At 51.1% G+C, this 23,170-nt stretch overlaps 10 protein-coding genes across 11 annotated transcripts; 4 read left to right on the top strand and 6 right to left on the bottom strand.

Moving 5' to 3' along the window:
* Nucleotides 1–94: 94 nt before the first annotated feature.
* TERG_02441 (uncharacterized protein) lies at nt 95–2,311 on the top strand (the record flags this gene model as incomplete). Its single annotated transcript, XM_003237678.1, has 2 exons — nt 95–214; nt 401–2,311. 2 exons carry the CDS (start codon nt 95–97, stop codon nt 2,309–2,311), a joined length of 2,031 nt encoding a protein of 676 aa, XP_003237726.1.
* A 432-nt stretch (nt 2,312–2,743) lies between these two features.
* TERG_02440 (uncharacterized protein) lies at nt 2,744–5,061 on the bottom strand (the record flags this gene model as incomplete). The annotated part of the gene is made up of 4 exons (XM_003237677.2): nt 3,987–5,061; nt 3,558–3,934; nt 3,302–3,501; nt 2,744–3,245 (listed from the first exon to the last, which is right to left on the bottom strand). Exons 1-4 carry the CDS (start codon nt 5,041–5,043, stop codon nt 2,744–2,746), a joined length of 2,136 nt encoding a protein of 711 aa, XP_003237725.1. The 5' UTR covers nt 5,044–5,061.
* Nucleotides 5,062–5,972: 911 nt separating this feature from the next.
* On the bottom strand, nt 5,973–7,931 carry TERG_02439 (uncharacterized protein; the record flags this gene model as incomplete). The annotated part of the gene is made up of 3 exons (XM_003237676.1): nt 5,973–6,743; nt 6,808–6,916; nt 6,976–7,931. 3 exons carry the CDS (start codon nt 7,929–7,931, stop codon nt 5,973–5,975), a joined length of 1,836 nt encoding a protein of 611 aa, XP_003237724.1.
* Nucleotides 7,932–8,473: 542 nt separating this feature from the next.
* On the top strand, nt 8,474–9,098 carry TERG_02438 (uncharacterized protein; the record flags this gene model as incomplete). Of its 2 annotated transcripts, XM_003237675.1 has the most annotated exons (3): nt 8,474–8,629; nt 8,739–8,996; nt 9,057–9,098. In XM_003237675.1, 3 exons carry the CDS (start codon nt 8,474–8,476, stop codon nt 9,096–9,098), a joined length of 456 nt encoding a protein of 151 aa, XP_003237723.1. The 2 variants fall into 2 exon arrangements, with proteins under 2 accessions (XP_003237723.1, XP_047603885.1); XM_047747916.1 differs by lacking the exon at nt 9,057–9,098 and having other exon boundaries at nt 8,739–9,038.
* Nucleotides 9,099–9,699: 601 nt separating this feature from the next.
* On the bottom strand, nt 9,700–11,676 carry TERG_02437 (uncharacterized protein; the record flags this gene model as incomplete). Its single annotated transcript, XM_003237674.2, has 2 exons — nt 9,700–10,227; nt 10,297–11,676. The coding sequence occupies 2 exons, from the start codon at nt 11,674–11,676 to the stop codon at nt 9,700–9,702; spliced, it is 1,908 nt and encodes a 635-aa protein (XP_003237722.2).
* A 1,547-nt stretch (nt 11,677–13,223) lies between these two features.
* Nucleotides 13,224–15,684, top strand: TERG_02436 (uncharacterized protein). The gene is made up of 3 exons (XM_003237673.2): nt 13,224–13,388; nt 13,444–13,497; nt 13,553–15,684. Exons 1-3 carry the CDS (start codon nt 13,283–13,285, stop codon nt 15,394–15,396), a joined length of 2,004 nt encoding a protein of 667 aa, XP_003237721.1. The 5' UTR covers nt 13,224–13,282; the 3' UTR covers nt 15,397–15,684.
* A 72-nt stretch (nt 15,685–15,756) lies between these two features.
* Nucleotides 15,757–18,216, bottom strand: TERG_02435 (uncharacterized protein). Its single transcript, XM_047747915.1, has one exon. The coding sequence runs from the start codon at nt 18,094–18,096 to the stop codon at nt 16,201–16,203; it is 1,896 nt and encodes a 631-aa protein (XP_047603884.1). The 5' UTR covers nt 18,097–18,216; the 3' UTR covers nt 15,757–16,200.
* Nucleotides 18,217–20,012: 1,796 nt separating this feature from the next.
* Nucleotides 20,013–20,502, top strand: TERG_02434 (uncharacterized protein; the record flags this gene model as incomplete). Its single annotated transcript, XM_003237671.1, has 3 exons — nt 20,013–20,036; nt 20,088–20,152; nt 20,220–20,502. The coding sequence occupies 3 exons, from the start codon at nt 20,013–20,015 to the stop codon at nt 20,500–20,502; spliced, it is 372 nt and encodes a 123-aa protein (XP_003237719.1).
* A 51-nt stretch (nt 20,503–20,553) lies between these two features.
* TERG_02433 (ubiquinone biosynthesis protein COQ4, mitochondrial) lies at nt 20,554–21,440 on the bottom strand (the record flags this gene model as incomplete). Its single annotated transcript, XM_003237670.1, has 2 exons — nt 20,554–21,194; nt 21,260–21,440. The coding sequence occupies 2 exons, from the start codon at nt 21,438–21,440 to the stop codon at nt 20,554–20,556; spliced, it is 822 nt and encodes a 273-aa protein (XP_003237718.1).
* Nucleotides 21,441–21,632: 192 nt separating this feature from the next.
* TERG_02432 (uncharacterized protein) lies at nt 21,633–23,000 on the bottom strand (the record flags this gene model as incomplete). The annotated part of the gene is made up of 1 exon (XM_003237669.2): nt 21,633–23,000. One exon carries the CDS (start codon nt 22,998–23,000, stop codon nt 21,633–21,635), a length of 1,368 nt encoding a protein of 455 aa, XP_003237717.2.
* Nucleotides 23,001–23,170: the final 170 nt, after the last annotated feature.

Below are 23,170 nucleotides of genomic sequence, written 5' to 3'. Positions count from 1 at the left end.
ATATAGATTTAATGCTGCGTCTCTGCCCGTTTCTTGCTGTCTTTCTTCCTCCGCCTTTTGCGGCGCCATTGAAAAATATTGTCTTAATAAGCTGATGACTAAGCATCTCAACTTCATCGCAAACTTGACGCTGAAAACCGAATTTCCAGCTGCGAATCTCGGTCTTTTGGCAGAAGAATTCACCAGCGCAAGCGACAGAAGCAGGATGGGCCTCGTAAGTGCTCCTACACCTCTACAAACACACTGCGTTACCGTCCAGTTATCCCGGTTACGGCGGTTTTGGCGGGTGGCTGGCGGCAAAATCCCTGGCGCGTCAAGCCTGTATTTCTTGCGCGCGCATTCTATTATTCACCCACTAGCAGTGGATTGTTTGCTTGTATTAGTACTGATTATTATATAGAATCGATCATCTCGCTCCCATCGATCGGGCCCAGTCGACCACGATGTCTTCGAGGGACTGCCTGTCCGCCGCTGGGCCCGCCAACTCACCACCGTCTCGCAGGAGCCGAAGTCAACAGAAGAAGAGACAAGCATAGTAGACTCTCAGAGTCTGCCAGAACTGCCAATGCCTAGGGACAGCAACCTCTTGACTCCTGTCAGTCGTGCGCTCCTTCGCGCTGCTAGAGCTGGGTGCACCTACATACGACCTGTCCGCAAGGATCCCGAGCCCGAGGAACTTGAACAAAAGGACGATGATGATACTGTGGTAGAGCCAACGGTTGACGAGCGGACGTTTGCAGCTATGAAGTGGACCGCTTTACCCAGAACAGTTGAGCTTCCAGAGGTGGAATTCTTAGCTCCCAGGAGAGCTGGGCTGCCGTCCTTGTATGGAGCTGGAGCCCAGTCAAACGCAGCCACGGCGGCTGGCTCGTCGACCCCAATGCGCAAGACAAAATTCAAGAAGATAGATCCTACAACTGGCGTCATATCAATATACGAAGCTTGGGTACCGGAGGGGTATCAGGTCGAAGGAGAGATCATCCAAGAAGCCCAGGTCATAGCTGAGAATCCAGACGCAAAGGTCGTCAATGTTGAGCCAGCTCCCGGAACTGTCGTTGCGGATATCGGCGTGGTGAACCAGGATGGTGTCGTTGTTGCCACCGCCGAAGGCAGTGCAGTTATACCCAAAGTGAACAAGGGGAAGCGGAAACTAAAGGCCGGCAAAGCAAAGAGCAGGAAGAAGGTCATGTTTGCTTCTGGCGATGGGAATGGACAGCAAGAGGCCCCAGGAGCTGAAGGCCCTGCCAATCCTTCCGTTTCAGAAAATGGGGGCGCTATACCTTCTGGAACAGTATCTGTGCCAGAAGACGAAGAGGAAGATGAGGAAGAAGGCGATGAGAGCGAGGAGGAGGATGAGACTGCAACTGATTCCAAACCCACTCCAACGGCTGACGGCCCTGTTGATGAGAATAACATGACTCCAGCTGGTGACGTCCCGTCAGAACCGCAGGATATACCACAACAACCGCCTACTGTTGAGAAGGAATCTCTAGAACCGACACCATCAGAACCTCCTCAAACCATCTCAAAATCTCCAGATCTACCCATCCTCACAAATTCTACCTCTGAACAACCTTCGAAGTCGCCCACTGAGGAGCCTCCTTTGGCTCCTGCTTCCACTGAACCTTCAAATGAAGCTGTACCTCCCATCGAAGCGCAGCAGGCAGACCCCGAGACCGTTGAGCAACCTAAAATTAGCGCTCCCCCAGTGTCTGCGGCAGAAGATGCAAAAGCTGCGTCCCCAGTAGCGCCTCTCCCGGAAAACCTTGACAATAAGATGGACACAGCTGAGGATGAAACACATCATCAACCTGCTCCCGAAAAGACAGCTAGCCCCCCGGCACCCGCCAAGGAAGAGCAAGTTTCACTACCGACTATCCCGCCGAGCACCACCGAAGCAGAATCCAAACCCCAAACTCCTGATGCACACACATCAAATCCACTTTCCGAGACTATACCTGTATCTACACCCACTACAGGCCCCGGTGAACCTGCAGCCGAAGAGCCGGCTGGCCCCAGCTCTTCTCCTCCACCCCCTGAAACAACCGCAGACAGCAAGCCCGAGCCTACGTCTAGTGGACCTGTTCGATTCGAAGACGGTGAGGTTGATCTGCTAGGAAGCCTGGAGGCAAGCCTGGGTAAGGATCCAGATGCTACAGTGCAAGATAAACGTGAAGAGACGTCAGAAACGGCTGCCACTACTATAGAAAAGAAGGAAGATGATACCGATACGAAGCCTGAAGCATCCCCTGCTAAAGAGGAAGAAAACAAGGAAGATGATAAGGACAAGGACGTTGAGATGACTGGTTAATGTACTCTATTTCGGATTGGCATTTCTTGCTTATCCTAAATTCTTGGTTGGGGTTTGAGCTCCCATTGGAGTGATCGTCGTTATCCGTAGAGCACGTTTATTCGTTTAGTGTTCGTTGATATGGCTTTGGTCTGACTGGATTGGCGTTTATTAATTTCATGCAGCGTACTCTACGGAGTGAACACTATATCCCATTTGCGCTCAAAGTTCAAGGTTATAGCAGGCCTTTCTAATTGAAGTACCAAGATTGCTGTAGTTTAAATAATAGTACATATGTTGAAATATTTCTAACCTCAATAACGCTCATAAACTAGCTGAAAACGAATTATGACTATGGCAAAAGTTGGCTTAAACAGAACCGCTAATTGACAGCGGTAACAAGAAAATTAGAGAACGCCAAAGCACGCTAGAAATCAATCAAACAATCAGTCATCAAGACCTGGTAGATGTTCTACGTCCACCTCTACCCTTTAGGGCAGTTGGAACAGCAGTCTTTGCAAGCCTAACCCGCGACCTAGATGGCATCCGAAGCTTGGTGCTTGATGCGGCTTGTCTGCTGGTTCTTGAAGAACGGGAAACAGATTTGAATGAGACATCCGCAGCAGCCGTAGTCCTAGTCTTTGCAGATTTATTGAATTGAACACCCACTCTCTTCTTGGGTACCCTTATCGACTTAGCTTGGGACTTTATGCCTTGGGAGGCTTTAGAGGCTACCCGCTTCAGACCAGTTTTGACAGAGGACTGCTTGGTGGTTTTCTGTTTCTTAGAAGCTGGCGAATTGGCAACTCCCTGTGAATTACGCTTGGTTCCAGTATTAGCCTGTTTGGCGGTAGATTTCTCCTTGGAGTCTTTCCCTTTCGGTCTTGGTCCTAGAACCCCACGGCAAGATGGTGTGCCGCAGCGGCATTCTTGGACATTCTTATTGGAGTAGGGACTTGGATTTCAAGTTAGCTGGGATAATTCTAAAAGGAAAGGGGAAGGTGGTCATACTCAAAGTTATAGTCATAAGTCAGCTCTTCGCCGGTCATGATACCATTATCACCGGCAAAAAGGGCAATCCTGGGCTTCCCAGCAACAATCCATTTCTCCATCTTGCAATTAGGTTCACATGAGTGATTGACGAAGCGTGCGATTGAGCCCCGTGTGGCATCAATGATCATATCTTGGTCAAAGTCCATCAAATAAAAGCACTGTCGAAAGAAGTTAGTTACCAAAAGAATAACTGACTTAGCTAGGATAGACGAACCTCATTTTTCTTATATATCGTTTTCATTCGACGCTGGGCCTCAATCTGAGTGAGTATTTCTCCGGTATACTCAACAATGATCTGATTCGGTTCAAAAGTTCTATTGCTTCGGACACCATATCCGCGGCTTTCTGTCTTAATGACTTCAACTCCAATGTTGTATTTACCTCCGGTTTTGATCCGTTTGCGCAGCTCAGAGAAATTGCGGTTCCTGCAGAGGTCTTCTCCTAGTTTGCAATTATTCTCGTCACACTCATAGAACATGTGGCGGTTCTGGCAGTTCTCTTCGCACCCCATTTCAGGGGTACAGAGACAAGTGGATTGTTCAGTCGGCATGGTAGCTTTCCAGATACCAGCGGCGTCTCCGATAAATATATCTATACCCATTAGTTTGGTAGTCGCCATTTAGAGGTAGGTTGCGGTGCTTACTTTTGTTTATCTTGCGCCATTCATCTGGCTTAGGCTGGCCGCGAGGCAAGGGGGAGAATATATCATAGGGTAATCGAAATGGCCTGCCCTTTTCCAGTAATAAAGCTCCAGAGTACTTGGGCATAGGAAACAGAACACGTTCACGCGGAGCTTGTCTGGTCCCCTTTCGCTTGCTTTGGGGTCCTGGTAGTTCGAGTTTAGCAAATGCATTGGGTCCTGCGTAGAGGCCATGCGTGAGCCATTTCTTCCTCTTTGGCGCCGTTTGGACAGGAGCAGACGAATGTGATTCCTCTACTTTCTTTTCTTTCCTGGGAGAAGTAGAGACATCCTCAGATACGCGTCTCTTCTTGCTAGCAGACTCTTCCTGGGTTTCCTTGCGCACAACTGTCCGCGAGCGTAGACTGGATCTTCTATCCTCAACCTTGGACTTGGACTTCAAGGACTCCTTGTCATCTCGCTGTCTTTTTCCAAGAATGGAAGAAACCTGGTTCAAAACTGTCTTTGTTTTCTCCAGGAGTGTCAGTCGACCAGACCGTCTCCTGGGTTGGGCAGGGTCAACCTTTGTTGACGATTGTGGCCTCGATCCAGTTTCTTCCTTTATACGCTCATTCTCAGCGTTACTCTTGGTGTTTTCCAGTTGTATCTCTGCCGTAGTCTCTTCTTCGCATGGCTCCAATGCTCCCGCCGGTAAACCACGCCGCCCCCTTAGTGAACGCCGTTCATTTTTTCTGGCCGGCTCACGCTTAACAACAGTTCCCCCCTCAGAAATAGACGCGGATGGATCCTCTCTCAAGCCATCTCTATGCTTATTCCCGTTATGTTCAGTGTCGTTGTCTATTCCGCCCCTGGTAGATGCTCGAGTTACGCGACGCGTTTGCGGCGGCTTGGTCTGAGAAATCTGAGAAGCGGGCTCTGTAACCGGAACGTCGACATTGCTTGAGGTCTCTGAGACGCTTGTTGCCGGTGTCAGAGTGTGTCCGGTCGATTCATGAAGGGTTGAGTCGCTGTCTGGGGTTATAGATGTTGATGTTGTCGACTCCCTGGTGACACGCGACATGGCTGCATAAGAAAGGACGCCGGGCCAAACAGCCACCGAACGAGAGCTTCTAGATCAGTTCTAAAAGGTATCTGGTGAATAACTGGCACAGAGCAGAGTAGAGGGTAAACGACGGTTGTTTCTTGAGGAATAATCGGGCTCTGCGCCGGGCGAGAAGGGTGAAAGAGCCCTAGAGAAGTTTGATAGGACAAAAGGCGCGACGCGGGTGTTGGACAGCCTTTTTCATGGACCAGGGGAGAGTAAACAATACACGGAGTGCGAGGTGCAGACCCGGGGCAGCTCGCATTATAAACAGTAGCGGACTCTCAAGGGGACGCAGGTATATAATCGCAGTGCATGGTCCATTACTTATGAATATAGGGCGGAGACGTGTTACGTCCAAGTTTGGCGGTTTCAGGAAGACAAGAAATGCGCCACTGGTGAATTTTATATTGGAGTCAATGCTTTCCGGGAAAAGGGGGCGAGAGTCAGGACAGGAAGAATCAGGAGTTAGACATTATATATTCAAATTCTAGCTTAATTCTCTTATGATAAACATGTCACAACTTTTGTCCGTAGCAGGTGGGATTCTGTAAGACATTGTTGGATGAAGGACGCTGCCAGAGTCGCCCCAGAGACAGGACGGGTACAGGTCTATCTAGCAAAAAACAAGCAATCAGACAGCAAACGCAGAATAGCGCGAATGCAGCCCGTAGAGAATGCAAATTCCCAGTCAAAATGGGCATGAGGGGGGTATTAGAAACATAAATCAGTCAGGAGATAGATCAAATGGTAGAGCCAAAATGTACACAAGAAGCAGAGGCTGGAGGAGACAGAGCGAAATAAATCCATGAAAGGGTGCTGAGGACACGGCTGGCAGTAGAATACATGGTTAGACATTGGTTTCGGGGTATCGGAAGTAATTTGGGCATTACGCCCATTTTGCTCGTTTACGAGGGTGGCGGTGCCGCTCCGCTGGTCGGGTGTCCATTACCGACCTGCTGCATCTCAAGGCCGCCGTTTTGTGCCTCGATGTCATTTCGTCGCTTGTTCACCTTGAAAGTCGCAAATCGCTGGTCACCTTCGACATGGGAGTTCTTAAATTGGAGGTAACTAGGAGTTCGAGGCTTTCCAAGGACAGCAGCCAGGTTCCTGAAAGCACTTCCCTGGGTGAAGGGGCGGTGTCTGTCTTCCTTCTTAAACTTGCGGGAGTTCAGGTACTCTCGTGTGGTCTCACTTCGGCTCATCAAGAAGATATGGTAGACTGCTAGAGCGGCAGGGTACGTAGCTGCAAGGCCGCCATACACGACCATGGCAAAGGGAAGACGCCACTTATCGATGGCTTCACCAAAAGTGACACCTTCCATCTTCATGTAGCCAAGGACATGAGCAAGACTAGCAGAGAAAAGGAAGACGGCGAGTACAGTGCATGTAGCAACGAAGGAGAAGAAGTAACGGTAATTTCGGCGTCCAACGCAATTGTTGAGCCAGACACAGTGATGGTCCAGAGTTTCAACGCAGTTGTTGCATACTCGGCAGTGATAGCAACGCGGTGGACGCCAGATGCTGCAGGTCTTGCAGTACTTTACTGGCACATCCATGGCAGCAACTTCAGATGTAGCTAGTTTGATCATAACCCAGTCACTGGTAGGAGGACCCAGGGCTAGAGGATCAGCATCGGGGTCGGAAGGGGGTATAATGTGAAGATTTCGGGGAAGAATCTATCGATTTGCTGTCAGTTAGTAATGTGTAAATAGTAATATGACGAGTCAGAATATCACTCACTCCAGGATCGACTAAGGAAGCATGAAGAAAAGACGAGACGCAAAGGTAGAAGAGGTATCCAAAGACAATGGGTATTGCTTTTGACATGTTAGTCCACAACCAAGGTGCCCTAGAGATAGATGTCAGCAGGGTCAGTTACTGAGTATCCTGGGGGAGTGTGGGACTTACGAGGAAGCAAAAAAGAGAATTGTAGGTAGGACGATCAAGAATCCAGTAACAATGTTAATCGGTCTATCACGAGTATTTTGGAACCTGCCGCCACCGAAAAATGCAGTATTCCCAGTAAAGTATTGATAGTTCTTTCCCCTTTCCACGACCGGTTTCACCTCAACCTTTTCAGGCTCAGGCTCAGGGATAGACGTTGCATTAGAGGCGAGTCTTGTGTGACTTCTCTGGTCACAACGGCGTATGGTAGCCTCAGATGCATTCCCACCGAGAAGTCCAGATGGAAATGAGATAGGTGACTTGGAAGGCAGCTCGTGTGACGCAGTTGGGTTGGTATAGTTCTCCCCCAAGTTCACCTGGACAGGAGTAGACGATCTCTGAGATCTATCCTGTAGCAGCCTGACGTTGTCTCCCAGGCTGCGAATCGTCGTATGTCCTGAGGGACTGGTATTTGTCATCAGCCTGTCAGGCAGTACTGGATCCGTAAACTCTGTTCCTCTTGTTGGTGGCCGGATATCGTTATCTAGATGTGCCGTCGTGTTTGATACCATACTCCTGCGCGCCTGGCTGGCCACATCACTCTGGTTGTCTTCAAATCCAGTGGTACTGGTTGCCGTCGTTGTAGGTCTCCCACCACGCTGTGCCTGTAATCTCTGCGAGCTCATGGGTCGAAAGAAGGCCTGGGAGGTGAGAGAGGAGACGTGGGTTTTGCTCATCTTGCTCTGCGCGCTGGGCGGCCGGGCATTCAGCTTTGGGCTCCGCGTGGGTGGAGGCCCTCGATGAGACGGCATCGGGCCAGACTGTGACCATGTCGCCGAATGCTGAGTCTGCTGCCCGTCTTCAGATACGGGTCCGGTGATTGGGGAGGGTATGTTGACTGCAGACTGAGCAGCAGTCTGGGGTGCAGGACCCGGGGCACGGGAGCTCGAATCTTCGGGATTCGTTTCAGATGGAGTCATTGTCGCGATTGATCCGTGCTATTTTATCCAGAATCAATAGTATCAACGCATTATCACGTCGATATATTAATATATATAGCAGGTTTCAAGCTCCCATCTATTTGTTTGTTGACTGGGGAGAAGGCTGGAGCTTTTTTGTATCGAGCAGGGCGTGAGGGCAGGAACCAGATGAAGCAGCGGCCTAGAGTCTCAACACGGCGTCCGACACAGCCGGAATCAGTCTCGTCTTCGCTTCTCTTCGTCCTCTCTCCGTCTTCGTCTCTCCGTCTCGCTCGTTTGTTGTCCTCAAATCGTCGACTCTCCGTCTCTCTCTTTTTTTTTGGTTTCTCCTTTAATTTCAAGATTCATCATGTGATCACAGCTGACTCATCTATCACGTGACCATCTAAAACAAACCGTCGGAAGCGGAAAAGAACAACCAAAAGTCGAAGTTCCTTGAACGACATCGAGATATATCAAAAGACGCAAAGCCTGCCGAAGACGACCGAGACTCGCCCAGATCAAGGCAATTGACAGCAGTGTTGGTCAAGATTTGCCTCACCATGTCCTCTCTCTCTGCCATCATGGCCCGCCGGGCCGTCCTGCGCCAGCAGCCTGTCCGAAGACTCGTCACGCCACAGCCAATCCGACGACATGCCTCCTCCAAGGCCGCTGAGGCCGGCCTCGACAAGGGCGCCAAAAGGGATCCCGAGCTCTATGTACGTCGACAAGCGTGTGGGGACTGCAATTGATGCGGTCCTTGTCCTGAACTCCCTTTTCATGCGATATATGAAGCTGATCGGTGGTGGTGTTGCACGAAATTATTAGGTCCTTCTCACTGTTATGGCCGGTGCTTTTGGAATTGTCGGCTGGTATCTAGGCAGCTCTCCTACCAGCGTTAGCTCCGAGAGCAACGTCCGTGTTGGCGAGAGCGGCGCTATGCCATGGGAGACCGACGAGAAGGATTCCGAAAGCAAGGGCAACTTCAAGTACAGGTACCACCCTCACGGAGACAAGACCAAGCCCCTCAAGGAGGCCCCCAGTGCTTTGAACGAGGTCATCATTCCAAATGTGACCCTCCCAGCTGTATGTGCATGGTCATACCCCGCTGTACGATACTTGTTTTAATACTGACTTATCGGATAGGACCTCCACGAACGATTCAACAAGTATGGAAAGGATCTCTAAATCAAATTCCAGGCTCTTTGCCTATGCCGTCAAGGGTGGATTTGATACCATGCTAGGAATTAATTGCAGCATCGAGACTCCTGTACATATTCCTACAATTGTAACATCTTGTCTCCGTTACTACCTCCCTCTTGTCGCTGCTGCCCAAGCAGCATCACATCATTCCTTGTATCAATTCCTGGCCTTTCCTTGATATGTTTGGTTAGTCTCTCACAATTACCCTTTAGATCTCAATTGTGTAAAATCCAGTTTAATTCAATCATTGGTTTCATATGTTTATCACTGCTACGGGGTATATATATCGTACGACATTAGTAACTAGCTTACTGTGGGCCAATTGAGGCAATGATATTAACAATCATATTTCGAGCTCTTAAGGGCAACGGCTGGATCCTTGGGGACAACACCACAGTATTGACATCCAGAGTTGGCATTCTAGTTATTTAATCTAATTCTCTTTTTTGGCGAAGCCATGAACTAAAAAACACCTGAAAGACATAATCTTCGCAACAAGCAGGCCATAACGGGATAACAATTAATATAATACAGGAAAAGACACTGGACAAGAATGAAAAACCCATTAAATATCGTAGAGAGCCAATTAGTTTGTAGCAGCCTTAGCCTCGCTGGCGGGCTTTGGCTTATTTTCTTTCTTTTTGGGGGACTCGTTCTCTCCCTTGACCTCAGCAGGCTTGTTCGCTGGAGCCTTTAGTTCGTCCTTAGCAACGGTTTCTGGGTTGGCGCCCTGCACGTCTGGGTGTTCAGGGGCGATAATAGCTTCCTTGGGGAGTTCTCGGCCTTCGTTGTCGATTAGTCTAGTGCGAGTCTCATAGCGAGTTTCAAAGGATATTTCTCCCTGTTCCTGGAGGGCTTTGACTTGTTCCTCGCTAAGGATGTTGCCCTCTGAATCGCGGTATTCGACTTCACGAACTTTACGAAGATCTGGGTCCACTGCCGGTGGCTGTTGTGGCGATTCGGGCTGGACAGGAACTTGGTTCGCCTGCTGTTCAGGTTGCTGCTCCTGCTGTTGTCCTCCCTGTTGTTGTTCCTGCTGTACGGGTGGGGCTGCGATGGAAGTAGGAGCGGCTTCCGAAGTGTTGATAACTTCAGGGATAGCATATTGGGATAGCTGACTCCAAGTCAGTAACTCAATTCAACCACGACCACGTTGGGGAGCCTTCCATGTTGGAACACTTACGTCATTATGGAAAAGGTTGCAGTCAAAGTCCCATGTAGAGATCAACTTGGTCTTCTGGCACATGCCTTTGGTCCAAGGGTTGCCGTACGCCAGTGGTGAAAGGATGCAGAAAGCAGCAACGCTAAGAGACAAGAACGCAACAGTGAATAATTTGCCAAAGATGGATGGCTTGTTAAATCTGTTAGCCACAAAGTCGTAGATCTGACAGAATGCCAGGATGGCGAAGTACAGAGCCGGGAGATAGTGGTGGAGGAAAAGCTGTCGGGCCATGAGGTAGAATGGGAAGTAGTGAAGAGCCCAACCGAGAAGAGTCTGGCCAATCTCGTAATCAAAGCGCTTGAAGTGGACATGGTTGTAGTCCTTGAAACCACGCTGCCATCGAAGAACGGCGATACCCTTGAAGACGACCCAAATGACAACTGCGGCGGTAGAAGTCCACCAGATAACTGGGTTGCCAATGAGGTAAACGTGGCGGTGGTGTCTGCCCCAGAAGTTGATACCACGGGACAGGATGGGCCAGGATGGTGGACGTGAGTCCCAAGCATGAGAATCGACGAGGCCAGCGTTTGTCCTCCACATGACTTTGTGAAGTTCCCAGAATTTGGCGAAGAAGTTTGGAATCTTGTAGTTCACTTTCTCAACGTCATCAGGGAGAGCGGGCTGGCTGTTCTGTTCAATGTACCAGATGCTGTTGGGTAGGGAACCACCCTTGGCACAGGTAACCTCTTGTTGGTCAAAGCCCCATTCTGGCAGTTTCACTTTATGGGAGAACAAAACACAGCCAGTCATAACATGCACAAGCTTGAACTTGGTCTGGATCGTCCTCAGCCTCTTCTTTGCCTCCGCTCCGTCAGACATGGAAGGGACAATTTCCACGCGGAAGAGGTCATTGGCGTCTCCCTCGAATCCTTCGTAGCCGTACGCGGAGACTTCCTGCTGCCAATCGGCTTCGGTAACCGGAGGACGAACGTCATGAGAGTGAAGGCGTCTGTCAGTAGCCATGTGGTAGAGCCTGATGGTGTCGCCGTCCATGATGTGTTCGGTAGTGATGTTATCCCAGGCCCGTGGTCCGGGGACCTGGCCATATGGTCCTAGAGGCTGGGTCTGGTTCTCGAGAATGAAGATGTTGTTGTCATCCTTGTGGGGGTAAAGGGTGATTTGTTGCTGCTTGCTTCCGCCTGGATACATGTGGCTGTGCGAGTGGAGGTAGCCTCCCTGTGTATTGTGGTGTCTGATAGATACCCTAGAGCCAAAGACAACATCGACAGGAGTATCACCCATGCCCTTTGAGTTGAGAGTTGCTTGGAATTCGGATGACATGAAACCGTCACCTTCACCGGGGTTTCGGAGACAGAGGAAGTGAATTCCGAACATGGCCATGTAGAGGCCAACAGGGATAACAATCAAGCAGAGGGCACGAGCAAAGAAATGTTTAAACCAGAGGTGCTATAAGAACATTAGTATGCGTTGAAATATGTTTGGTTAACGTTGGTGTGAAAGCTTACTGGAGTAACGGTCTTTGAATCACCGAGAAGAACCCATAGTTGGATGAGAGTCAATGATCCAACCCACGCAATCGTGAAGAGACCAACCCATTTCACACTAGCAGTTGCTCCCAGGAATAGTCCAGATGCCACCAGCCAGAACCACCAAGAGCATCCAAAGGCCTTTGGTGGGCCTTGTTCGTGCTGGTTGGAGAACGAGACGAAAGAGAGGACGGTCAAGGCAGTGAAGATGATCAGAGGAGAGTCCAAAAGAATGAAGCGCGACTGGGTGACGAGTGCGTTTTCTAGTAGTTGTTAGAATTGGAATTCCACATGTTCGAGGTTAGGGTGACAAAACTCACCAAAGGTGACCAGGAGAGCACCAAACGAGGCGGTTGAAGTCCGACAGCCAGTTGCTTTCAGAGTAAGAAACATGGTAGGGACGGTCATTATACCCATGATAGCAGGAAGCATGCGCATGGCAACGTAGGGAACACCAGGTTCTAGATAATCCTTGCCAATTTCCTTAAAGTCAAAATCTCCCTTGAACCCGGCGAGGTGACCAGCGAGGGTGATAAGCAGTTTAGCTAGCGGCGGGTGGACGTCCATGAAGAATTTGCCCTTGATATACTTGGTAGCGAAGCCTCCGAAGCTATAGATATCCAATTAGCCTTCCAATTGGGGGTCAGCTATGGCAGGGGAGGCGGCGGAACTTACTGGACCTCGTCAAAGACGACGCTGGAAGGCTGGTAGATCCTGAACAGCCGCACCACCGTTGCAATTGCAGTGATGACGAGCATTATCTTGTAGTCTGAGACGGGCAGGTTGAGGACATCGTAGTCCTTGACGCCATCGGAGCGGTAATCGTGGGTTTTCGACTGCTTGGAGGCGCCCTTGGGGCCAGGGGATCTGCTCTTCGAACGGCTCTTCGAGCGACTTTTGCTGGGCGTCTTTGCCTCCAGACCGGCATTCGAGGCCTTGGACGCCATTATCACGGATTAAAGTATATAACGAAGCAGAATAAAGAGCGAGAGAGGAACTGCGAGTCGTCGGAGAAGAGTGCGTTGGACGAGCTGCTAAACGGGCCACATTGATTAAAAGAGACGATAAGTAGACGCCAAGGGAGGCTGAAGTAGAAGTAGATAACGCAAGCGAGGGTCAAGAAGCAGAAGAAAAGGGTCGACACAGTCAAAAGCGAAGAAGAAAAAGGGAAGAAGTCCACGCAGCCGTCTCGAAGGAGCAGAAACGACAGCGAGAAGGTCGTGAAGGGCTGAGGCTGCAGAAGGAGTCGAGGATGAAGTTGGAGGGTGTTCTTTTTTTTCCTGCTTTGCGGTCGGCGGGAAGAAGAAAAGGGGTGCTTATGTAATCAGCGACGTTGAAATTGAAAGCTACCAAAAAAAAAGCTGGAGAACAACGACGAAGCTGAAACAACCAAACTGCAAAGGAGACCGGAAGGCCGACACGCAGGCGGCAGAGAACGGGATTACGGGCAGAAGAGCGAGATGGCGCCGTCGGCAGTGAACGAGGCTTCTGGTACGCCGTCAGAGCTGCCGGACGAGGTGAACAAGCCGCCAGAGGGCGTTATCTTGCCACCAAAGGACATCAAAGGTAGGCTGAAGAGGAGCTATTCTACATGAGATGCAGATGCTGACTGTGGGAATAGTCATTGTTGAGAAGACCGCGGGCTTCGTTGCGCGTAACGGACATGTTTTTGAAGGTAGGGCGGTATAACGATACAGCTGCATTGGGATTGAGATACTGATGATTGATAGACCGAGTGAGGGAAAAAGAGAAGAACAACACCAAGTTCTGCTTCCTAAACCCGAATGACGCCTATGCCCCGTTTTACGCATGGAGACTGAGTGAGATCAAGGCCGGTAGAGGGACGGATGTGTCTGCCGGGCGCGTCGGAGAGGCAGCACCAGCTAAGAAGGAAGAAGAGTCAAACGCCCCCAAACCGCCGCCGGAGTTCCAGTTCTCGGCCCGGATGCCCAATATCAACGCACTGGATCTGGAGGTAGTCAAGCTGACGGCACTGTTCGTGGCAAAGAGAGGGAAATCATTCATGACGTCTCTATCCCAGCGCGAGACGAGAAACTTCCAGTTCGACTTTCTTCGGCCGCAACACAGTTTATATCAGTTTTTCACCAGGCTAGTGGACCAGTACCGGGAGCTGCTACAGGTTGAGGGACGTGAGAGTGCCGTCACAGAAGAACAGCGGCTGGCAGACCTGCGAGAGAATGTGACGAACAAATACAACGTTCTTGGGCGCGCAAAGCAGCGGGCAGAGTGGGTGAAGTACCAGGAGATGCAGAAGCTGCAAAAGGAAGAGGAGGAGGAAGAAGAGAAGGTGGCCTATGCGCAGATCGACTGGCATGATTTCGTGGTGGTTGAGACGGTGCTGTTCACAGAGGCAGACGACCAGAGCGAACTACCGCCGCCTACATCGCTGAACGACCTACAAACGGCTTCCCTGGAGCAGAAAGCGATGATTTCCCTACAGCCGCATGACAGACGAATAGAAGAAGCCATGCCTACCGAAGACGACTCAACGACATACTACAACGCTACATCAGATATATCACATCAACCCTCTCTCCCGATCCTACAACCACAACGTCCCGTATCCACTGGCCCTATACAACCGCAAGCACCGTCACCGTCCCCTTTCCCTTCAACAGCAGTAACTTCCGCCTCTCTCTCACCCGCCCCCATGCCAGCAACCGTATCTCCCACTCCTCCCGCACCCCCAGCAGCGCCAGTACCGGCAGCAGCAATACCCGATCAACATCCCGCTCGGGACCGGGTACGCGCCAATCCCTCACCCTCGCCCCTACCCGGCCAACCGCCCATGCGCATTCGATCAGACTACGTCCCTCGTGCACAAGCCAAACATCTCTCCAACGCCAACCAGCCTACATCCATATGTCCCAATTGCAGACAGCAAATCCCCATTGCAGAAATGGAGCAGCATATGCGCATTGAGCTACAGGATCCTCGCTGGAAGGAACAGCGCGCGAAGGCCGAGGCCCGATTCGCTAGCACCAACCTTTCGACTGTCGACGTAGCTAATAACCTTAAGCGTCTGGCCAGTCAACGAAGCGACGTGTTTGATCCAATGTTGTCTGGCGTCGCCGGGTCGTCTGCCACCACAAACGAAGAGGACGAAGAAGGCAGACGCAAGAGAGTGGCTGTTGGTCCGAACGGGGTGCCCGTGAATATGAACGTGCCTGTTCAGCAGCGCTCGTTCTCGCAGCCTATGCCTGCGCATCCTCAACCGCAAATGCATGTTCATGCCCCAGGCACAGTACCTGACCTACCCCCCGGAGCACCAGGGACAATTCCGCTGCCCCCGGGCGTAGCACCCCCTGGTATGACACCTGCACCCGCACCTGCGCCGGGCGTGAGCGTGGGCGCTAGCATTTCCAGGCCAAGCAGTGCTAGCACCGGCGTCAGCGCCTACAAGCCGCCTGCCATGCACGAGCTGCCTCAACCGCCTATCCAGAAGCCACCGCCTGTGCAGCCGCAGCCAGCCCCCGAGGAAGCCAGACCCGACACGCCGCCGGTGAACATTAACGAGCAAATAAGGAAGATCCACGAGAAGATGGGCCGGTAACGACGTGGTATGTCGTATTTTTACGTATATGTATTATCAGCTATTTATCTAGCGGCGTTAGGAATAAATTGGAGCAACATAGGTACCTCTGCTCGTTTCATTTATATCTGCTTGCTACCTACGTAGGGTAACTAAATGACAGCTCCAGCTTCATTTCAAGCTCAAGTTCATCCGTCTATCTGCAGTATTAATTAAACCTTTCCGACCAATTGTCCACCCATCCAACCGACCAACCAATTAACCACTAACTGACCCCTTCTATGTAAGTGAATAAAAAGCAACTAAATAACGAAACGTAACGTACACTCTCCCGAATTGAAAAAAAAAAAAAAAGATGAACAAGAAGATGAAGTAAGTCCGCGAAGGGAGAAGGAGAAGAAAGGAAGCAGGTAGGTAGGGGAACCTCAGCTGCCTGTGGTATGGCGGTGGCTAATGGGCGGTATGTTAAGTAAGTTGTGTATGAGAGAAAGGAAATGGTTGATAGCGAGCGAGATCGAGCCCAGACGGGCCGATATGAAGCATTAAGAATAGCAGTAACAATCAAAGGCAATGAATCAGAATCGAATCGAATGCAATGCAACAGAATGTAATAGAATTGAATGGCGTGGTCTCAAGCGGTTGGTAAGAGGTCGGTAAGGGGTATCATCAATTTCTTCAAAACGGATGCTCAGCTTCTTCTGGTGTAGAAAAACGGTCTTTCGTCTTGCTTTTGTTTATGTTCATTCACTTTTTAGGAACAGAACGCTGTACGTAGCATGCATGTTATGCATGTATGTTGTGAATCGGTCATGACATGGTGATGTGCTAATTATCATGCAAAAAAGCAGCGGGGATCTTCACCTTGAGCTTGCCTTCTGCTGGTGCTGGTGCTGTGTCGGGCGTGGACAGAGTAGATGTAGTAGATGTGCCGTTGGTCAGACTTGCACGAAGAGAGACAGGCATGACCTTGGGGAATTTGGTATCCGGTGAAGTCACTGTGGATGAGGATGGAGGGGTTGAAGAAGGCGGTGGTACAGATCTCAGACGGCGTAGGACTGTTCTTGGAGTCTGGGAGGTAGAGGTAGGTGTGGGTAGTGTTGCAGTTGCTGGTCTTGAAGATGGAGCCGGCTTGGGAGAGGGAGACGGAGAGCGAGATCTGTACCGTGATGGAGAGAGGGAGAGGCTGCGAGTAGTGATAGTAGCTGTTGTTGGTGCTGAGAGTGTAGATGTGGATGGAGTATCTGCTGGTGCTGTTGGCTGTTCTGGTGTTGTTGCTGGTTCTGTTTCAGCAGCGGGTGCCGGAGTAGGCGTCGGAGTGGGCGTGGATATACTTGAAGCCAGCTGTTCTGTAGTCTCTGTTTCCGCCTCTGGTTTCGTCGGCGTCGATACAGGTGTCTCCTTAGCATCCACTGGAGAAGTAACAGTGATATCCTTGATGACAAGCGGCGCATCATCAGACTGTTCAATCTTCTCCTTCTCCTTCGCGCTGTCGTCTTCTGCCTTCTTACCAGAGATAAAAGCCGGGACGACACCACCACCGATCCTAGCCCAGAAGATCCTCTCTCTCAACCGCACGGTTTCCTCCCAAGCCTCCCTCTCCCGCTCCTTGATCTCTGCCTCCCCATCCCCACTGGTCCTAACATGTCCATCGACAACCAGTCTTAGATATCCCACAAACTCACAGCAAGCCCGCATCTTTTCTAAACATAACAAGCACAAAGCATGTTTGGGGGCCGAGTCGGAGCTCGAAGTACGAAAACGGTGGGTGCGCGGGTTGACTGTCGTCCGTCTATCACCGCACAGTGCACAGGGTGTGGATGTACTCGACATACTTGAGGGTGTTGATGGGGGAGATGGCAAGTCTGTAGCCGAATTGGCTGATGAGGTGTTAGTAGGGATGGGTTCGATGATGAGTTCACCCTCGACGAGACTGCTCATGACGGAGCGGCGAGTGAGCCAAGATATGCCTGGTGCCATGTCGAGACGGAGCGTGGGCTCAATGTCCTCTGCGAGAATGCGTTTGTAGAAGCGGGTTTCCTTGAGCTGCATGGAGGAAGTGATGTTTTCTCGGGGAGAGGAAGAGATGCCGCCGTGAGATGTGGAAGGGGACGAAGCAACGGACGAGCTGGCTGCTGCTGGACTGCCGGTGTTGACATTGCTGCTGCTGCTGCCATTGTGGTTGGTGTCCTGAGAGTTTGTGGGGGTGTGGGTGGTGGATTTGGGACGGGAAGAGGTGAGGTTAGCTAGGTTCATGACGTTGAGGCCGCTGTAGGAGCCGCTGCCGACGCGGCTGGGCGGTCGGGAGCGAGAGAGCTGCAAAAGGGTGTTAAAGTCTTCGTAGGCGAGAATGTCTGTTCGACAGACGGGTTTGAGCAGGTGAGAGAAGCTTGTTGGAGGAGCAGGGGGGATATCGTCTGAACCAGGCGTGACGGGAGAGAGGTTCATGGCTTCGAAGAGACGGTTGATGTTGTGGTTGTTGCCATTGCCATTGTTGGGGGTAGGCTGGTCAGGGTAGGGATCCGAGGGTGAGCTGATGGAGGTGGCTGTTGTAGCGGTGTCCTGGTCGTCGTGTCTGCTGTTCATCTGCTCGATGACGGACTTGAGCTCGGCCAGCTGTTCCTGGTGCGAGGCCAGCAACAGCTCTGTATCTTTGATCTGGGCTCGTAGCTGTTCGTTTTTCCGCTCGACTACTTCTCTCTCTTGCTTTGCAGCCGCTACCATCTAGATAGACGTCAGCATTGACCAGAAACTAATAGTTGAATATTCAAAAAGACCTACCTTGTTAGCTTCTTCGAACAAGGCAGCAGTGAGCGTCTCGAGTTCGGTCTCGATGCCCTTCTTCTCCTTCTCGACGGTGCTGCGACGCTTTCGCTCCTCCTTGAGCTCCTGACGAGCCACTGCGAGGCTGTCATCGAGTAAGGTCTGGTGGTTGATGGCCTGGATAAGCTTGTCACTGAGATTGGCGACCTCGTTGCTGAGGTCCGGGTGGTGTGAGGCGGTCGACGCCGACCTGGTGCGAGACAGGTCTGAGGTGCTAGCTACTCGAGGATCTCGCAGGGTCGACAATGAGTTTTCTGGCTTCTCTCGGTCTCGGTCTCTCTCTCTGTCTCTGTCCTTGGGTCGACGGACAGAAGACGGGCCCTGGGCAACAGCGGCAGCCATCTCGGTGAGGGCATTTGAAGATTTTGCGCGCGAGACGAGCTTCTTCGAGGACCGGTCCGGGTGCAGCCCGTAAGCAATGAATCTGTTGTTTTGTTGGTTGTCAGTCAATGGATGCCGGAAAAACCATGCAGAATCAGAATCAGGGTAAAAAAGTCCGTGAGAAGATAAGAGAGCGAATGAGACGGTTGAGAGGCTGGAAGGACGAACTCTGCCATGGCGGTTGGGCTGCTTGCCAGCCTGCGGACTGGCGGCTCGTATCGTGGGCGAGCAGGGGCTGTCGGGTGGGCGCTAGTGGTGAGCAGGATCGAGATGGCCTGCTAGACACGCAACATGGCGGCAAGGCGGCGCCAGCAGCCCGGTATCCAGTCTGTTCAATCTCGCGGCCGCAGAGTAAACGGTGCTAGGGCTGCCCGTCGGATGGCAGGACAAGCGCGAGAGCAGCTGGTAAACAACAGCAGCAGCTAGAGCTCGAGCTGCTGAGCCACGGCGGAGAAGTTGACGTATGGTCGAAGGCTGGGGAGATCCACCACGCCGGCGGGCCAGGGAGTCCGCCGTCTCAGGTCGTCGGAAACAAGTGTCTGCCCTCGTCTATAGCAGCGTAACTCAATGTCTGTTTATCTCTCGGCCTTCTGCTGGCTGGCTCGCGGCTCGACTTGGGTTGCTGGCGGGAAGAACCTGAAGTTGGAGAAGTTTGGAGTTGAAGTCGAAGAAGAAAAGAAGAAGACGGTTTTTGACAGGTCACGTGAGGCAAGAGGCGAGATGAGTTAACTATTAGATATAAGATGTAATTATAGATGATTAATGTCATCAGATGAGAGCTATAAGTATAAGATATCATAGAGATGTTATGGTGTCATGGATGTTGTAGAGATGTGAAGTGGTGATGGTTGACAGGAGGAGGAGACAGAGACAGAGACAGAGACATGAGGATATATAGAGAGGGAGAGAGATTGGTACTTCTGCATCTACAGCAGTATACTTTTGAATACTTACTTCTACTATCTCTTCTTTGTCTCTTTGTCTCAGGCTGATCATCTTCCTGTCATTGATTATTGCTTATGCTTATCCTTGTAGTTGGTGGCCTGCTGTCTCTTATCAGCCATCTAGTTGGCATTTCTCATGCATAGATGCTTTATTAGACAAGAGAGATAGCCTATGAGAAGCTTCTTCTGTCTGTATCTGCCTGTTGTGCCTGTCTGTAGATACTCAGTGTTGGTGGTAGATTTGATAGACTTGAAACACCTGCATTTAAGCTTCTGCAGCAAAAGATATCAAATATTCCACTACAGCAGACAGACAGCTTGATAACCTCGATAACCCAGGCAAGAAGTCCTCAATAATAAGACCCAAGACCCTCTATTTAATACCTACTTCTACTCAACTTCTAAAGACCAACTATACTCGCTGGTTAAATTTGATATCGACCTCTCGCTGCTCCCCCGCCATCCCACCAAAGCCACGCCCACAACACAGCCATGGCAGACGCAGAGCTCGAAGAGGTCAGTTTTCTTGCTGTTGCCTGTCTATCAGTTACTAACTAGCTGTACCAGATCAGAAAAGCCCGCCTGGCCCAGCTCCAGCAGCAGGGCGGTCCCTCCGGTGACGACGATCAGCGGTAGTCCCCCTACGCATACGCGCGCACATATTACGATATTGTATTATACAGAGTCTAACTTCAGTAGAAACAAAGAGTCTGAAGCCCGCCAGTCCATCCTCAGCCAGATCCTCACCCCCGAAGCCGCAGACAGGCTGGGCCGCATCAGGCTCGTCAAGGAGTCCCGCGCCACAGACATAGAGAACAGGCTCATCATGCTCGCCAGGTCGGGCCAGTTACGCCAGAAAGTAACAGAAGACCAGCTCAAGGACCTCCTCAACGCCGTGGCCGAGAACGAAGAGAAGAAGAAGATAGTCATCAACCGGCGTGGAGGCTGGGACGACGACGACGACGACCTCCTGGACCTATAATATACAAACACTCATTTCATTTCCTACTCTCTTTCTTTAAGCCAGTTCATTCTATTGTACAGCCTGTTTCTTCTTCTCTTTATCCCGCTTTCTCTGCTGCCGTCTTATCTCTCTCAGATCAGGCGGCACCTCTATGCCCAACTCAGCCCGTATCTCACCCACATCCCGCTCCAGCATCTCCTCCCAATAAACGCATATAAGCTCTTTACTCTTTGCTCCGCTCCTCACAGCCCACGGCAGATGAATATCCCAGAACCTCTCCCTCTCGGCTCCCTTCAACCGCACCACAGCAGCAGCAGCCAGGCCCGTCATCGGAAGACCCGTGTTCATAAACTCGAATATCTTCAGCGCCAGCTCTCCCTCAACCACGATAGGAAGGCCGGTCACAGCATGGTAGAAATCATGGCACTCGCGGTATCGCTGCATCACATATGCGCATTCTTCATTGTCAATGTACCGCACGCTGCTGCGGGTGTCGGGGGTGACGCCCTCGCGGTCCAGCCAGGATGCGTACGTGTAGCCCAGGCTGTTGGGCGGGAGGGAGCGTAGATAGGGTAGTGAGAGGGTCTGTGAGGTTATGCGTGGTCGGTCCCGGAGGATGCGCCGGCCGGTTGCGTCGGAGAGCATGGCATCTCGCAGCCGGTAGATGAAGTATGGTGTTGCTGTTGTTTCGCCTAGCGTGGCTATTAAATCTATTCCCTTGTTAGTATCCACCTTCTTTATATTGTAGTATACCAGTGGAAATTCAAGTATCTACCGTGTCGTCGAGGGTTGAGTAGTGAGCCGATGGCTGACCCGATGGCCATCGAGCACCGTTCAACGGTCGTCAGGGGAACATGGCCGGGGTAGTTGGGTGCTGGCCGGTTCAGCACTGAGAATTGCCGGCTGCCTCGAGCCAACTGACGGGGTATCCTCAGTGTCCTTATTAGTGGTGGCATTTTATCTGTTATAATATTTGATCTGCTTCATCGAAGCTTTTGATAGTTTAAAGTCGACGGAGCTATCATGCCACTGCTGACTAAGCAGATAGTTAGGTAGTGAGAGGCATTGATGGATCTAGAGGCATCGAGAGAAGAGGGTTGGATATTAGAGATATCAGCGTATTAAATATAACTGCTTGATAGATATGGTTACAGCTTCGACAGGTCAAATGGAACCTCTTCGTTTCTCTGCCTCCCTGCAATCCTCGACTTGGCCTGCACAAGCTGCACAACCATGTAGTTCAACGCACACCGCACCCCTACTTCCTCTCCCCTGCGCACAATATACCCGTTCATATACTCGATCTCGCTCTCCTTCCCCATCCTCGCATCCTGCAGCATAGAACTAGTGTTCTCGCCCGTCTTACCCGCAACACCCACCGCAATTGTTCGTAGTCTTTCAGGTGAGAAGCGTGATTGTAGGCCTGGAACCCCCTGCAGCTCCGGCAGTGCGCATATCACGGCGCTTATTTCGATGAGCAGTAGTCGTTGGACACGCGTCAGGTTGTAATGGTATAGTAGTTCGCCGTTCTTGCAGTCCATGAGCAAGGTAAGCGGGTTGATGACGCAGTTTACTGCCAGTTTTTCCAGCTGCAATAAGAACAGGTCTATTGCATTGGTGGATATGCATGCCAGCTCGGGGGTTTGCGTAAGTGTCTTCAGCAGGAAATTCGTCGACGGTGCGAGGGTAGTTGAACTGCCATCAGCAGTATGCTCCATATCATCTCTTGGGGACTGCCGTACAACGCCTATAGTAGTAGTCCCCACCCCTGCATGCGTAGTTTCAAACAGTCCCGACTTAAAGAGCCCATGACTCGTGACGCCAAACAGATAATTCGGCCGTTCGCTCTCATCAGGCCATATTTTCTCATTCACTTCCTCCAGCACCCCCAGCCCATTCGTAAGGAACAGCACAGACGACTCTGGTGTCAGTCGGTGCCGAACAGACTTCATCGCTCGCTCAACCTGCGTCGTCTTCACGGTAACAATCAAATGTTCAATCCACTCCTCGTCCGCGGGGATAAGACTGCCGTCGCTATCAGCTTCCTCCCCCTGGCGTAGAGCGAATTCTTCCTTAACCAGATCATCTGGTGCTCCCTCGATTTCGGACGGGTAGTACCATTCGTGGTCCTGCAGGACGTTGATGCAGAAGCCTGATCGTTGCTCGGGTATCCCGTGGCGCTTCACAGCAACGACCCGCCCAAATCGGTTCCAGTCCTTGTAGAAAGCTGGGTGGTGGAAGAGAAGGGTTATGCAGGCCCGTTCAGATACGGGGCGGGCGGCGAGTGAGTGTGCTACGAATGAACCTACGTTGCCCACGCCCATGATGTGTATTTTCTTGTGCATGTTGTGTTTATTGTTGCTTGAGCTGTGTTGAAGTGTTCGTCCGGTAGAGAAGAAGTGTATTGAGCCCGCCTTCGATTTCCACGTGTGGGTGTGGGTATATATGCGTGGATTTACTTCGTTAATAGATGAGAAGCTCCTGAGCTTCGCCCATAGCCTCTTGGAGGTGTTCATCTCAAGCCCTTCCTACCAAGTATGTTGTTTCCGGAGGTTTTGTGGATGTACAAAAAGAATTTCATAAATCAATGGTATATTCTAAACAGTACAACCAGTGAGATTCAGCTCAACTGCAGGTCAACTTCGATTGATTCAACAATGTTCGAGCTCGTAGAGGAAAAAGTTGA

The sequence above is a fragment of the Trichophyton rubrum genome (assembly GCF_000151425.1).
Source record: "Trichophyton rubrum CBS 118892 genomic scaffold supercont2.2, whole genome shotgun sequence".
Taxonomy (NCBI): Eukaryota; Fungi; Ascomycota; class Eurotiomycetes; order Onygenales; family Arthrodermataceae; genus Trichophyton; species Trichophyton rubrum.
The sequence above is the reverse complement of the archived record's forward strand: the minus strand, read 5'-3'. Positions and strand labels throughout refer to the sequence as shown.

Bases quoted from the DNA above. Each gene is read 5' to 3' on its own strand.
- TERG_02435 (XM_047747915.1), bottom strand. From the start codon at position 18,096: ATGGTAGCGGCTGCAAAGCAAGAGAGAGAAGTAGTCGAGCGGAAAAAC.
- TERG_02436 (XM_003237673.2), top strand. From the start codon at position 13,283: ATGGCGCCGTCGGCAGTGAACGAGGCTTCTGGTACGCCGTCAGAGCTG. The intron at 13,389-13,443 runs GTAGGCTGAAGA...CTGTGGGAATAG, and splicing joins GCCACCAAAGGACATCAAAG to TCATTGTTGAGAAGACCGCG. The intron at 13,498-13,552 runs GTAGGGCGGTAT...GATGATTGATAG, and splicing joins TAACGGACATGTTTTTGAAG to ACCGAGTGAGGGAAAAAGAG.